Source organism: Trachypithecus francoisi, unplaced genomic scaffold (genome assembly GCF_009764315.1).
Source record: "Trachypithecus francoisi isolate TF-2019V2 unplaced genomic scaffold, Tfra_2.0 Lachesis_group12, whole genome shotgun sequence".
NCBI classification, from domain to species: domain Eukaryota; kingdom Metazoa; phylum Chordata; class Mammalia; order Primates; family Cercopithecidae; genus Trachypithecus; species Trachypithecus francoisi.
Genome location: NW_022681457.1, coordinates 6072482 through 6088003, shown reverse-complemented (window position 1 = coordinate 6088003; position 15522 = coordinate 6072482). Strand labels below are relative to the sequence as shown.

At 45.7% G+C, this 15522-nt stretch overlaps 1 protein-coding gene across 1 annotated transcript in view; it reads right to left on the bottom strand.

Annotated features, from left to right (window-relative positions):
• Nucleotides 1–14601, bottom strand: part of GPR32 (G protein-coupled receptor 32) — a 33200-nt gene extending 18599 nt beyond the window's left edge. Inside the window, 1 exon segment of the mRNA XM_033223589.1 lies at nt 14161–14601. Within this exon segment, the coding sequence (XP_033079480.1) occupies nt 14161–14601 (441 nt within the window).
• Nucleotides 14602–15522: the final 921 nt, after the last annotated feature.

The following is a 15522-nucleotide window of genomic DNA, read 5'->3' as shown; positions in this document are numbered from 1 at the left end:
CATTACAGGCGTGAGCCACCACGCCCAGCCAACATTAACTTTTATCGAAGCCGCAGTGTATAGCAGCAACGGGAGTACTGCTCCTTGCCTGAAAACCTACCACATAGGCAGTGTGCCCAGAGCAGCAGCTCAGGGGCGGACTGCAGCAATACTTATACCCACTTTTAATTATATGCAAATTAAGGTACAGATTATCTAGTAATGACTAGAAAAAGGGTGGTAACTTCCAGGTCATCAAGTCACTGCCATGGAGAGGGGTGGTAACTTCCGGCTGTTGTCATGGCAACGGTAAACTGACATGCCACTGATGGGCGTGTCTTATGGAGAAGTGCTTTCCCCTCTTCCCTGTTTCAGCTGGTCTTCAACATGATGCTGAGTCCAAGACCCACCTCCAGAGTCTAGTCCCACCTCCTACTTCATCAGGCATTGAGGGAGGGAGAGAGGGGATTTACCGCTTAATGGTTGCAGAGTTGCTGTTTGGGGGGGATGAAAAATTTTTAAATAGATTGTGGTGATGGTTATACAACGTTATGAATGTAATTAATGCCACTGAATTATACATTTAAAAATGGTTCAGTGAAATTTTGTCACACATTAACATAATGTTAAAAATGAATAACGCAATATACCAACAACCGTTGAATTTTACTCTTTACATGGGTGAATTGCGTGGTATGTAAATTATATCTTAATAAAGTGATTTCTTTTTTTCTTTTTTTTTTTTTATTGAGACTGAGTCTTGCTCTGTCGCCCAGGCTGGAGTGCAGTGGCGCAATCTCGGTTCACTGCAAGCTCCTCCTCCCGGGTTCATGCCATTCTCCTGCCTCAGTCTCCCGAGTAGCTGGGAGGACAGGCGCCCTCCACCATGCCCAGCTAATTTTTTGGTATTTTTAGTAGAGACGGGGTTTCACCGTGTTAGCCAGGATGATCTCGATCTCCTGACCTCGTGATCCTCTTGCCTCGGCCTCCCAAAGTGCTGGGATTACAGGTGTGAGCCACCGCGACCGGCCAAGTGATTTCTCTTCTTAAATTCAGTGTCTTACTCACATGTGGCCTGTGGCTACCATCCAGGCAGTCCAGGGCGAGGCTATTTCACTTCATGCTTGGGTTCCCAGCCCTGCCGCCTGGCTGGGTGGCCTTGGATAAGTAAAGTCATCTCTCTGAGCTCCTTTTCTTCGTCTCTAACATGCAGATAACAACAGCACCCACCTCAAAGCTGTTGCAGGGTTTAAATGAGAGGAAAGTGAAAAATTCTCAGCAGGATATCCGGCAAACACAGAGTACTCTTTTCTGGGAGCCGTTATGATTATTGGCCCACTGAGAAAATATCACCAAAGGATAAACTCCCAAAAGTGTAGTCGGTAGGTCAGACATTCATTTAAGAACTGCTGGAAGATGTGTGTTGAAACAACCCCAGGGAGGCAGGTGTGGACACCACCGGCCTCCTCTGGGCAGACAGCCCGTCCCTGCGTGGTGTGATTGGCACCCAGCTCTCTCAGTCTGGCTCTTCTGTGTCGACAACTGGCAGATGGGACAGCTCCTTGCTGCTGTCATTCATGTGTCTCTAGTTATGGGAGAGGGTGGCCCCTTTAGATGCGCTGTGCTATGGTGGAGGAGAATGTGACAATAATGCTGTTAGATGCAATGCACGAGGGAACCCAGGAATGGTGCACACTGCGGAACACGCACAGGTGCAGGCGTGCACGGCAGGGCTCCACCTGAGCCTGATACGTGAATGAATACGTGAAGAGAAATAAAAGGCAGAGAGAAAGCCCTCAAAAGAAAGACTTGGCTGGGCGTGGTGGCTGACGCCTGTAATCCCAGCACTTTGGGACTTTGGGAGGCGGAGAGAGGATCATTTGAGCGCAGGAGTTGGAGATTAGCCTGGGCAACATGGTGAGACCCAAAAGAAAGAAAAGAAAAGAAAAGAAAAGAAAAGAAAAGAAAAGAAAAGAAAAGAAAAGAAAGGAAGGAAGGAAGGAAGGAAGGAGGAAGGAAGGAAGGAAGGAAGGAAGGAAGGGGAAAGAAAGAGAGAAAGAAAGAGAAGAAAAAGGGAAGAAAAGGAAGAAACTTGTTAACAATTCTCATTATCTGAGGGAAGAACGAGGATGGCAGAGGACTTTTTAACCACCAATTTTAGTTTGATCTGCAGTTCCCCCCACCCCCCCCAATTTGGCATTTTCAATTTTATTCAAGAAAAAAAGACAAAAAACTTGGGGGTCAATCTTTTAAAACGTAGAGCAAACCGGAGAAAAGAATTGCCTATTCACGTCTATTCTTTTAGCTTTCTTACGTTTTAAACACCTGAGCCATAACGGGGTGTGAGGGGGTTTGCGGTGATGGAATTGTTCTGTGTTTTGGTTGCGGGGTGGTCACGTGATGTGTGCATTTGCCAAAAAACCTCAGAACTGCCCTTAAAAAGGGTGAATTGTGCTGTATGCAAATGATGCCTGTGTTTTTAAAATGCTAATTTTTTTTCTTTTTTCTCATATTAAGGAGACAGATTTGACAGCCTTTAAATTAAAATCTCTGTGTATAAAACAAAACTCACACTAAAATTATAAGTCAAGAAATAGACTTGGAAAAAAACTTATAGCCCCTGTGACAGAAATAACATCAATAATCTTATCATGTAAACCACACAGAGAAGGAACAAAGTTGGATTCCAGTAGGCAAGTGGGCAAAAGACACGGAGAGACGTTTGCAAATCGGAAAGAGGGGGAGTGGCCAACCGTCATCGCAGGAAGACGTTCCCGCACACAAGAAATCAAAATCCAACCCCGTCCATCAACAACCAGGAAACAATCTCACGGGAATCCCCGGGGCGGTGCGGGAGGCCGGGGCAGCATCTCTCCTGCTGGGTTATAGGGTTGTCAGGACCTTGTGGGTGACAGAGACAAGATCTTTTCTTTCTTGGGGTTCATTTGTGAGAATTGAGAGCAAATAAATAATCCTAAACACAGACAAAATTTTCATCCCCAAAGGTGTTATTTGCAGCACTATTTATTGTAAAAATCACCAAAAGCAAAATAGCGGTACTAATATTTTGGTCTTTCTTTTATTTATTTATTTAATTTATTTTGAGATGGAGTCTCACTCTCACTGCCCAGGCTGGAGTGCAGTGGTATGATCTTGGTGCACTGCAACCTCCGCCTCCCAGGTTCAAGCGATTCTCCTGCGTCAGCCTCCCAAGTAGCTGGGATTACAGGCGCACAACACCATGTTCAGCTAATTTTTGTGTTTCCATTAGAGAAGGGGTTTCGCCATGTTGTCTAGGCTGGTCTCAAACTCCTGACCTCGTAATCTGCCCGCCTTGGCCTCCTAAAGTGCTGGCATTACAGGCGTGAGCCCCTGCGCCCGTCCCTAGGTACTGATATATATATATTTGTGACGGAGTCTCGCTCTGTCGCCCGGGCTGGAGTGCAGTGGCGCGATCTCGGCTCACTGCAAGCTCCGCCTCCTGGGTTCACACCATTCTCCTGCCTCAGCCTCCCAAGTAGCTGGGACTACAGGCGCCCGCCGCCACGCCTGGCTAATTTTTTGCATTTTTAGTAGAGACGGGGTTTCACCGTGTTAGACAGGATGGTCTCGATCTCCTGACCTCGTGATCCACCCGCCTCAGCCTTCCAAAGTGCTGGCATTACAGGTGTGAGCCACCGCGCCCGTCCCTAGGTACTGATATTTTTAAAACGTTGACAAACAGAGCCATGAAGACAGGGTTATCATGCTTGTATGCCTGATAACAAAAACTATCACATGTGGGGTACGATGGCTCATGCCTGTAATCCCAGTACTTTGGGAAGCCGAGGAGGGAGGCTCACTTTGAACCCAGGAGTTGGAGACCAGCCTGAGCAACATGGCGAATCCCCATCTCAACGAAAAATATCAAATATTAGCCGGGCATCGTGGTATGTCCCTGTAGTCACAGTTACTCCGGAGGCTGAGGTGGGAGGATCACTTGAGCCCAGGAATTGGAGGCTGCACTGCAGTGAGCCAAGATCACACCACTGCACTCCAGTCTGGGTGACAGAGCGAGACCCCATCTCAAAAAACAGACCAACAAAAAAAAAACCCCAAAAAATAACAAAAAACAAAACAAAACAAAACAAAACCAACAACACCTATTACAAAAGACTATAAAAACCACAACCTGGCACAAAAGCCATCACAACCTGCCACCAAAAATACTGCAAGGACATCTCCCCCGCAATTGCCTGTTCACCCTCAGACTGGTGTCACCTTTATTATCGATCTTTGCAGCCAAGGATAATTATTTCCAAACAATTATGTAATCCTCCTCTTCTTTCCCTTTAAAAAAAATCTTCTTCCTTTACCTCCCTGCATACGCACATAGTTTACTATGACATGCATTTCCCACTGCAATGATCTATTCCCAAATAGCATATTTTCTTTTGGAAGCCTCTCTCTGTTTCTTATTTAGTTTGACATTGCAATAGCAAAACACTTAGGGAAGGGGAGAAAAAAAACCCTTAAATTTGCACCAAGACGGAATCGGGTAAGAACACCATCAGCTCTTCCCAGGGTACTATGATTTTAAAAGACTGAAGATGGCATGGCAGCAGGGGAAATGCTTCTAGAAATTAAGTATCTAAAACCAGGCTGCCCACTTGAAAATATTACTTAGGATATCAGCTTGACAAGAAGCAGTGCCCAAATCCAGGCAGAGTAGAGTCTGGGGAGAACAACCATTATCTCACCAGCTCTCCCTGGTGTTGCCCTTGGAGAAGGAACTGGCTTCAATAAAGGAGACACCACCTTTGAAAAACACACTGTAATTGATCAATTCTAAGAAGTCACTTTTCCCACATCTTGACGCCTCTGAAACCGGGAGGCATCTTCCAACGGCCGACACCATAAGACTGCAGTTTGAAAGGCATGAAAACCTGCAGAGGGGCGTCCACAGCCAAGAAGAAAATCCAGCAGACGAGAGTGGAGCACTCTCAGCCCCTGGGAACCAACTGGGTGGGCCTGGGTGGGTCAGGGGGAATTGGTGAGGAATAAGTTGTGTTTGGTGTTTGCTCTGAAAACAGAAGTCAGCAATAAACTGTTTCCTCTAATTGCAAAGCTGGATCAAGAGCCCAAGCAATAATGATTTTTAGTTTTTACATGCAATCTTTTTTTTTTTTCTTTGAGACAGGGTCTCCCTTCCCCCACTCCGTCATCCAGGCTGGAGTGCAATGGCGCCATCATGACTCACTGAAGCTTCGACCTCCCCGGCTCAGGTGATTCTCTCGCTTCAGCCTCCCGAGTAGCTGAGACCACAGGTACGCACCACCATGTCCAGCTAAATTTTGTATAACTTTTCCATAATAAACAAAAAAAATCTCAATTGTGAAACAATTTTAGGAATCCTTTATTTTACTTGTATTTTCCTTTACTGTTTGCAATAAATACACCCATAAAAGCTCTTTCAGTAAATAATAAACATTCCAAATGGTAAGGAAGCATTGTTGCATCTTATAGGCAGTACACACTTTTCTTTCTTTATATCAACCATAAAAGTGGAGTATCTTAGAGTCCATGAAATGCAGTAGCTAAAACATTCTCCAGAAGGAATAATGCTAATAATAGCAGCTGATGGGCCAGGCACAGTGGTTCATGCCTGTAATCCCAGCACTTAGGGAGGCCAAGGCAGGTAGATTACCTGAGGTCAGGAGATCGAGACCAGCCTGGCCAACATGGTGAAATGCCATTTGTACTAAAAATACAAAAATTAGCTCATGTGGTGGCAGGCACCTGTAATCCCAGAGACTCGGGAGGCCAAGGCAGGAAAATTGCTTGAACCCAGGAGACAGAGTTTGCAGTGAGCTGAGATCCTATCACTGCACTCCAGCCTGGGCAACAGAGTAAGACTCTGTCAAAAAAAAAAAAAAAAAAGGCAGCTGACAATTTTTTTAGCACTTACTGAGTCCCCAGCGCTGTTCTCAGTGCTTTGTAAACATTAACTGATTTTGATGAAATTATGGAAAGTGGAGGGAGAAGAAGAGGGAAGAGGGCAAGCAGAAGAGAGATGGCCCCGTGTGCCAGAGGCAGCCAAAGAGCTTCTTAGAAGCAGACTTACATATCCATCTCCCACAGACTGCTTTTGCGAGTCCCCAGGATCTTCTTGGTGGCAAAAGTCTTCGGGGACCACAAGTTCACAAGCACCAGAATTATCTGTAGGGAAAGGTTGATGTCAACTCTTGAGCTTAGGTATTCAAAGCTTAATGCATTACAGTCTGGCGCAGTGGCTCATGCCTGTAATCCCAGCACTTCAGGAGGCTGAGGCAGGCAGATCACCTGAGGTCAGGAGTTGGAGACCAGCCGGGGCAACATGGCCAAACCCCATCTGTACTAAAAAGACAAAAATTACCTGGGCGTGGTGGCAGGTACCTGTAATCCCAGCTACTCAGGAGGCTGAGGCAGGAGAATAGCTTGAACCCAGGAGGTGGAGGTTGCAGTGAGCCAAGACTGCACCACTGCACTCCAGCCTGGGCAACAGAGCAAGGCTCCATCTCAAAAAAAAAAAAAAGTTTCTAACAATGATACCACAACAAGGGGAAATGGAATAGAACTATCTAGGAATAACCTTTTATATCTCAAACAGATTCTGATAAACTAAGATGTATATGGTAACCCTCCAAAAAACAAAAACAAAACATAAAATGTACAAAGAACTCAAGTAACCCAATTTTAAAATGGGCAAGGCCAGGCATGGTAGCTCACAGCTGTAATCCCAACACTTTGGGAGGCCAAGGCGGGAAGATCACTTGAGGTCAGCAGTTTGAGACCAACCTGGCCAACACAGCGAAACCCTATATCTACTAGAAAAATACAAAAATTATCTGGGTGTGATGATGGGTGCCTATAATCCCAGCTACTTGAGAGGCTAAGGCAGGAGAATTGCTGGAACCCAGGGGCGGAGCTTGCAGTGAGCTGAGATTCCACCACTGCACTCCAGCCTGGGCAACAGAGCAAGACTCCGTCTCAAAAAATAAAACAAACAGGCCGGGCGCGGTGGCTCAAGCCTGTAATCCCAGCACTTTGGGAGGCCGAGACGGGTGGATCACGAGGTCAGGAGATCGAGACCATCCTGGCTAACACGGTGAAACCCCGTCTCTACTAAAAAAATACAAAAAATTAGCCGGGCGATGTGGCGGGCGCCTGTAGTCCCAGCTACTCGGGAGGCTGAGGCGAGAGAATGGCATAAACCCGGGAGGCGGAGCTTGCAGTGAGCTGAGATCCGGCCACTGCACTCCAGCCTGGGTGACAGAGCGAGACTCCGTCTCAAAAAAAAAAAAAATAAATAAATAAATAAATAAATAAATAAAACAAACAAACAAAAGTGTGAATGATCTGAATAGACATTTCCCAGAGAAGATACATAAATATAAATGGGCTAGATGTCCAGGAAAATATTAACACTATTAATTATCACAGAAATGCAATTCAAAACCATGCAGCCTCTCAGGCCCAAGTGATCCTCCCACCTCTGCCTCCCAAGTAGCTGGGACCACCAGTGCACACCACCATGTCATGGTCTCACTGTGCTGCCCAGGCTGGTCTCAAACTCCTGGGCTCAAGTGATCCTTCCGCCTTAGCCTCCCAAAGTGAAGCGTTTTAATTTTTTTTACTATTATTATACTTTAAGTTCTAGGGTACATGTGCATAATGTGCAGGTTTGTCACATATGTATACTTGTGCCATGTTGGTGTGCTGCACCCATCAACTCGTCATTAAGTGTTTTAATTTTTAACCATAATACATGTACAGCCTTATGAAATTATTTTCCCACATCAGTTGAAATCATTATATTTTCTTCCTTGGCCTATTGATATGGTGAATTATATTGAAAGAATTTTTTAAAAAATTTTTGAATCATCTTTGCATTAGGAGGAGAAATCTTATTTGATCATGAAGAATTATGGTACGCTGGATTTAAGAGGCAATTATTTGATTTGGAATTTTTACATCTTCATTCACAAGTGAAATGAATCTATAATTTTCTTGCATCTGGTCCTTATCCGATTTTGGATTCAACATTGCATTAGCCTCTAAAAATGAATCAGGCAGTTATTACATAATTTTCCAGCGATTTTCTGGAATAATTCATACAAGATAGGAATTAAACATTCTTTGAATGTTTGGTATCACTTGCTTAGAAATCCATCTGTGCCGGGGGGTTTTGGGGGGAGAGGGGAGATCTCTGAATATAATTTCAAATTCTTTAATAGTCACTGGTTTATTCAAGTTCTCTGATTTTGTGTCATTTTAGCATTGTATATTTTTCTAGTAATTGAACCAGTTCATTCAGGTTTTTAATGTTAGCACATAGCCATAATATATTTTCATTACTTTTTATATCTCTGTCCTGGCTATAATTATTCACCATTTTACAATTTGTATTTTACTTGCAGCCTGTCTCTTTGTTCTTAATTGGTTTGCCAAAAGTAAGTCTGTCTTAGTTGCTTTTTCAAAACTTAAAATAGATTTTGGTTTTGTTAATCTTTTCTTCCCCCATGCATTTCATCGATTTCTCCCCATATTATTTTTAATCATTTTCATACCATACCCCTGAAAAATGTGTGAACAATGGCTACAGGCACCATCACGAACGCATCTTAGTAACAGAAGTTTGTCTTTAAAAAGCAAGTTGCATTGGCCAGGCGCGGTGGATCACGCTTGTAATCCCAACACACTGGAAGGCCGAGGCAGGTGGATCACTTGAGGTCAGGAGTTCGAGACCAGCCTGGTCAACATGGTGAAACCTCATCTGTACAAATACGAAAATTAGCCAGGCATGGTGGCATGTGCCTGTAGTCCCAACTACTTGGGAATCTGAGGCAAGAAGAATGGCTTGAACATAGGAGGCAGGTTGTAGTGAGCCGAGATCGCACCACTTCACTCCAGCCAGGAAAACAGAGTAAGACTCTGTCTCAAAAAAAAAAAAAAAAAGCAAGCTGCATACAGTAAGATACAGTTGCAGGCTGAAATGCAGCCCCCAAAATTCATATTTTGGAGCCCTAACCCCCAGTACGTCAGAACATGACTGTATTTGGACATAGGATCTCTAAAGAGGTAGGGAAGGTTAAATGGGGCCATTAGGGTGGGCCCTAATCCAACTGGACTTCATCCTTATGGGAAGAGGATATATGGCCACACAGAGACTCACCAGGGATGTGCACACAGAGAGGACCACGTGAGGGCACAGCAAGAAGGCGGCCGTCTGCAAGCCAAAGAAGGAGGCCTCAGAAGAAACCAACCATGCCAACATCTTGATCTCAGACTTCCAGCCTCCAGAACTGGGAGACAATCAATTCTGCTGTTTCAGTCCCCCAGCCTGTGGTACTTTATAAGGGCAGTTAGAGCCAACGAATACATGTATTATTACTCCAAAGCCCCCAAAACAAGCATAATTAAATAAGATGTCATTTCAGGAAACATACACACATGCTAAAATAATAATGAAAATCAAGCAACGGCGAAACACAATTCAGAATGGTAGGTACTGGTGAGGGAGATGGGAGAAGGTGTTTAACAGTAACTTCCTATTCTTTTTCTTCTCTCTTTTTTTTTTTTTTTTTTGAGACAGGCTCTCCCTCTGTTGCCCAGGTTGGATGCAGTGGCATGATCACTGCTCACTGCAGCCTCGACCTCCTGGGCTCAAGCAACCCTCCCACCTCAGCCTTCCAAGTAGCTGGGACTTCAGGCTCTTGCGACCACACCAGGCTAATTTTTGTATTTTCTTTAGAGACAAGATCCCTCTATATTGCCCAGGCTGGTCTCAAACTCCTGAATTCAAGTGATCTTCCCTCCTCAGCTTCCCAAAGTACAAAGATGACAGATGTGAACCACCATCCCAGGCCAGGAGCATCTTTTGTTACTCATAATAAGCTCACATCTGCTGAATCATCAATGGGTGCGAAATCAAGCGGGAAATTTTGATGAAAGGCAGATACCCACCTGTCTTAAAGTATCTGCCCCTGGACTGCTTATTAGCTGCAAAGGAGTATTACATAGCTGAGAAACTGGACATCAGCTCGCTGGGTGATCAAAACTCACTTCACTAATGAGGGACCGTAGGATACTGACTGTGTCCAGATGAGATACCTTCAAAGAAGTACACACCTCACCTCATTATTCTGGTGGAGAATGTATAATTTGAATCTAATCTTCATGAGGAAACATTAGACCAACTAAAATGTGGAACTTCTATTTTTAGAAGGGCAAGGAGCTGTTCTTCCAAAATGTCTCTCTCTTTCTCTCATATATATATATAATATATATATATATTATATATATATATATATTTTTTTTTTTTTTTGACAGAGTCTTGCCCTGTTGCCCAGGCTGGAGTGCAGTAGTATAATCTTGGCTCACTGTAAGCTCCACCTCCCGAGTTCCCGCCATTCTCCTGCCTCAGCCTCCCAAGTAGCTGGGACTACAGGCACCTGCAACCACGCCTGGCTAATTTTTTGTATTTTTAGTAGAGACGGGGTTTCACTGTGTTAGCCAGGATGGTCTCAATCTCCTGACCTCGTGATCGCCTGTCTCGGCCTCCCAAAGTGCTGGGATTACAGGCATGAGCCACCTCGCCCGGCCCCCAAAATGTCAATATTATAAATATGGAAATGTTCCAGATTCAAGGAGGCTAAAGAGACATGACAACTGGCTGGGCACAGTGGCTCACGACTGCAATCCCAGCATTTTGGGAGGCTGAGGCTGGTGGATCACCTGAGGTCAGGAGTTCAAGATCAGCCTGGCCAACACGGCGAAACCTCATCTCTACTAAAAATATAAAAATTAGCCGGGCATGGTGGTGCACGCCTGTAATTCCGGCTACTTGCGAGACTGAGGCAGAAGAATCGCTTGAACCTGGGAGGCGGAGGTTGCACTGAGCCGAGATGGCACCACTGCACTCCAGCCTAGGCCAAAGAGCGAGACTCTGTTTCAAAGGAAAAAAAAAAAAGACATGACAACTAAATTCAATGCCTGACCCCAGATGGGATCCTGAACTGGAGGGGGAAGTGCTATGAAGGACATCATTAGGTAAACTGACATAATTTTGAATACCACCAGTGGATTAGATAAAAGTATGCATAAATGTTACATTTATAGAAGTTGATTATTTTGGTTATGGAGGATAATATTTCTATTCTGAGGAAATACACACTGAAGAATTTAGGGGTAAAGGGCCATGATGTGTGTAACTAACCCTTAAATGCTTTTGAAAACATGTATGTAAGGTCCAGCACGGTGATTCATGCCTATAATCCCAGCACTTCAGGAGGCCAAGGCAGGAGAATCGCTTGAGCCCACGAGTTTCAGACCAGCCTGGGAGAGATCTTGTCTACAAAAAAATAATAATAATAAAATTGGCCAGGTGTGGCGGTGCATGTCTGTGGTCCCAGCTACTTGGGAGGCTGCACTTGGAGGGCACTGCTGAAGCCCAGGCAGTTAAGCTGCAGTGAGCTGTGATTGCACCATTGCACTCCAAAGCAAAGGAGCCAGACTCTGTCTCAAACCAAAAAAGAAGAAGAAGAAGGAGGAGGAGGAGGAGGAGGAGGAAGAAAAATGGCCTGGGCTCAGTGGCTCATGCCTATAATCTCAGAACTTTGGAAGACTGAGGCGGGTGGATGACTTGAAGTCAGGAGTTCAAGACCAGCCTGGCCAACATGGTGAAACCCCATCTCTACTAAAAATACAAAAATTAGCCTGGCATGGTGATGGGTCCCTGTAGTCCCAGCTATTCAGGAGGCTGAGGCAGGAGAATTGTTTGAACTCAGGAAGTGGAGATTGCAGTGAGCCAAGATTGTACCATGGTACTCCAGCCTGAACAACAGGGTGAAACTCCATCTCAAACAAAAAAAAGACAAAATAAAAAGGAAAGAAAGAAAGACAGGGGAGAGAAAGAAAGAAAAAGAAAGGCAGGAAAAGAAAAGAAAAATAATATATATATATGAGCTAAAGCTAGCTAATACTGTAAAAATCTGGCCTGCCCTTCATCTATAGACCCAGATAAAACTGCAAAGTTAACAGGATACATTTCACCCAGGGGGGAGCTGCGGCAGTAAAAGTGTTCTAACAGCCCCCTTTATGAGTGACTACTGTTATCTTACTCACTGAGAAACTTTGTTCTCTAAAATCATAGACTGTTGGAAACTTTGCAGTATGAAAGTCTATCGGTAAGAATGAAACAGCCTAATCTTTCCTTCCTGGAAGATCTGTCACTTTGACCAAGATAAGAAGCCTCCATTTCCAGCCGTGGTGCAGAGTTTTAAATAAAAAGTTTCTGGGCACAGCATGCCACATTTATATTAACATTGTAGTTTCCAGGGAAACAAGACCTTAGGTCCACTTTGCAGTCCAAATCTGATGTTTCCTTTTTTTTTTTTTTTTGAGACAGGATCTCCTTCTGTCACCCAGACTGGAATACAGTGATACAATCATAGCTCACTGCAACCTCAAACTCCTGGATTCAAGCAATCCTCCCACCTCACCCTCCCAAGTGGCTGGGACTATAGGCATGTGCCACCACACCAGATAATTTTCTCCTCCCCTCCCCTCCCCTTCCCCTTCTGCTCTCCTTCCCTCCCCCCTCCTCCTCCCCCTCCCCTCCCCTCTCCTTTTCTCCCCCTCCTCCTTTCCCTCCCTTCCTTCCATAGAGGTGGGATTTTACTATGTCACCCAGGCTGGTCTTGAACCCCTGGGCTCAAGCAATCCTCTTGTCTTGGTCTCCCAAAGTGTTGGAATTACAGACATGAGCTTACTGCACGCGGCCCAGGCCTGCTGCTAACTCACTTATACACATTCCTACCTTGTTCTAAACCTATCTAAACATTGTTTCACTTAAATTTCATCCGAATTTCTCTCTTCCTCCAAATCCTATAACTCGATTGCAGCTTCTCCTCTGAGGGGTGATCGCTCTTATTTCAGTGGGTCAACAAACTTGACTGTCTTGCTTGTCCCTGATGATTGGGCTAGGATGGATGGGTGGGTGGGTGGATGGATGGATAAATGTAATGATGAAGCCAAAGCAATGGGGTAAACTGTTAATAAACACATCAGAGTAGAGTATTTATTTGTCCTACAGTGTTTATATTTGTGTAGGTTATCTATAAGTTTAAACTTATTTCCAAATTAAAATTTTGTCTGGTTTTTTTTGTTTTGTTTTGTTTTAAGGTGCACGCCTGTAGTCCCGGCTACTCAGGAAACTGAGGCGGGAGGATTGCTTTAGCTTAGGAGGTCGAGGCTGCTGTGAGCTATGATTGCGCCACTACTGCACTCCAGCCTGGGTGACAGAGTGAGACTCTGTCTCAAAAAAACAAAAACAAAAACAAAACAAAAAAACAAACAAAAAAACCAGAACCCGAAAATAAGTAGAAAAGAAAGAAACTAAGTTGGTTTGGACCAGTGTTTAGCCACAAAGAAAGAAATTTTATATTGAATTTTATATTGTTAATTCAGCACATCGACGTTTAAATTTTGAAAAGCTTCTTATCATTTTCTACGACACTAATATTCTTTTTTTTTTTTTTTTTTTTTTTTTGAGGCGGAGTCTCACTCTGTCGCCCGGACTGGAGTGCAGTGGCCGGATCTCAGCTCACTGCAAGCTCCGCCTCCCGGGTTTACGCCATTCTCCTGCCTCAGCCTCCCGAGTAGCTGGGACTACAGGCGCCCGCCACCTCGCCCGGCTAGTTTTTGTATTTTTAGTAGAGATGGGGTTTCACCGTGTTAGCCAGGATGGTCTTGATCTCCTGACCTCGTGATCCGCCCATCTCGGCCTCCCAAAGTGCTGGGATTACAGGCTTGAGCCACCGCGCCCGGCCGACACTAATATTTCATATGAATTTATTTCACTTTTTAAAAAATGGTTATGATCTACCCAAGGAAATGCACCTGTTCTGAAAAACTCTCGTCCGAGAGATCCAAACGCGAGTTGAACGTTAAGGCTTCGCGAATTGGGGTTTTCCTACCCGTGGGCGCGTGACCGGACTACATTTCCCAGAGTACCTCGGGGCGAGGTCTGGGTGGAGAGGGGTCTGAGCTCCGACCTCACCGCCAAGGCGTGGCCCTCAGGCTTGCTGGGAAATGGAGGCGAACCTCACGTGGGAGGAGGGGCGGGGCTTGAGAGGTGACCCGTTGGAGTCACCCGGTTACTGCGGAAAAACGTGGTTCTGGGAAGGCGGTAATGGGCCTGCTGCTCGGCCTCTTGGGCTTTATCGCCCTGCAAGCCCGTGCGGCCGCTGGTTCTTCTTTCTTCTCTGGTTCTTCCTCCTCTGCTGAATCATCCCAGGCCTCCTGCCCTTGTTCTACTTCCCTGGGATCCCTTAATGCATCTCTTCTAATCAGCTGCCGAGGCGCCCCCTGGTCCATGGCTCTGGCCTTGCAAACTACCAGCGCTCCGCAGAGAGCCAGGGAGAGGACACTGGCAAACTCTGGCCCGTGGGAAGTCTGGTGGGGCTTCCTGGAGGAGAGAGTAGGTTTCCCACACAGACCAGAGTCAGGAATCAGCACCGAATGCCACATATAGGCGTGCTGTTCTGATGCATAAACAGTCCTTGCAGGCACGCCACTCCCTTCAGACCTCTCTCTCGGCATGCCCGCAGCTGGCCCTGTGCTTGGTATGGTAGCTCCAGGCCCTGCCAGGGAGACAGACATTGTCAGACCAGACAGTGGCACCCAAAGTGATGTGGAAAGCCCTAGACCCTGTGGGAAACTAGAGGAGGTGCCTCACCCAGCCTTGGAAAGGCCAGGGAAGAAAAGCAGCAGAGATCCAACTCATCTCAGGGTCCCATGCATGACGCCACACAAGAATCTTCATTCAAAGGGCTCCCATGTGCCAGGCGATGCTGGGGACAGAGATAGTCATACCTTGTCCTGCCCTCCCCCTACGCACCTGGAGTGTCCCTCAGCCTGTCTGATCAGGGCTGGGTCAAGAGAGGAACAAGGGGTTTGTGGATACCAAAGGGGATCCCTAACCCCGCACGGGACTGGGGGGAAAGGCTGGATGTTTGGGATGATGTGTTATCCAATTCTTGGAAGTGGGTGTTTACAGAGGAGGGAGGATGGAGATCTTTGCATATACAAATGCACAGTGTCAGGAGAGAGCACACAAAGGTGAAGATCAGATCTGGGAATTGCAAAGACCCCTCTGTGTCTGGTATTATTCTAGATCAATACTGTTATTATCCCCACAGTACAGATGGAGACATTGAGAAGCAGCAAGGTAATGTCTCACTCAGGTTTTCCCAGGAGATAAGTGGCTGATAGGAGACAGGACTAGAACCTGGGTCATCTGGCTCCAGAATCCCGGCGGGCAGCCGTGGTGTACCATGCCCAAATACTTTCCAGAATGGAAGCTCTGCTAGGGCAGAGACCCTTGTGGGAAATAACAGGTACTCATCATTGTCTGCCTAATCTGATCTCTGGCTGCCTATAAGATCTAGAGCTGCCTGTTCCTCCCTGGGGAAACTGAAGCTCAGCATGGGAAGAATTTCTGATTGAAGGCTGACTCCAGGC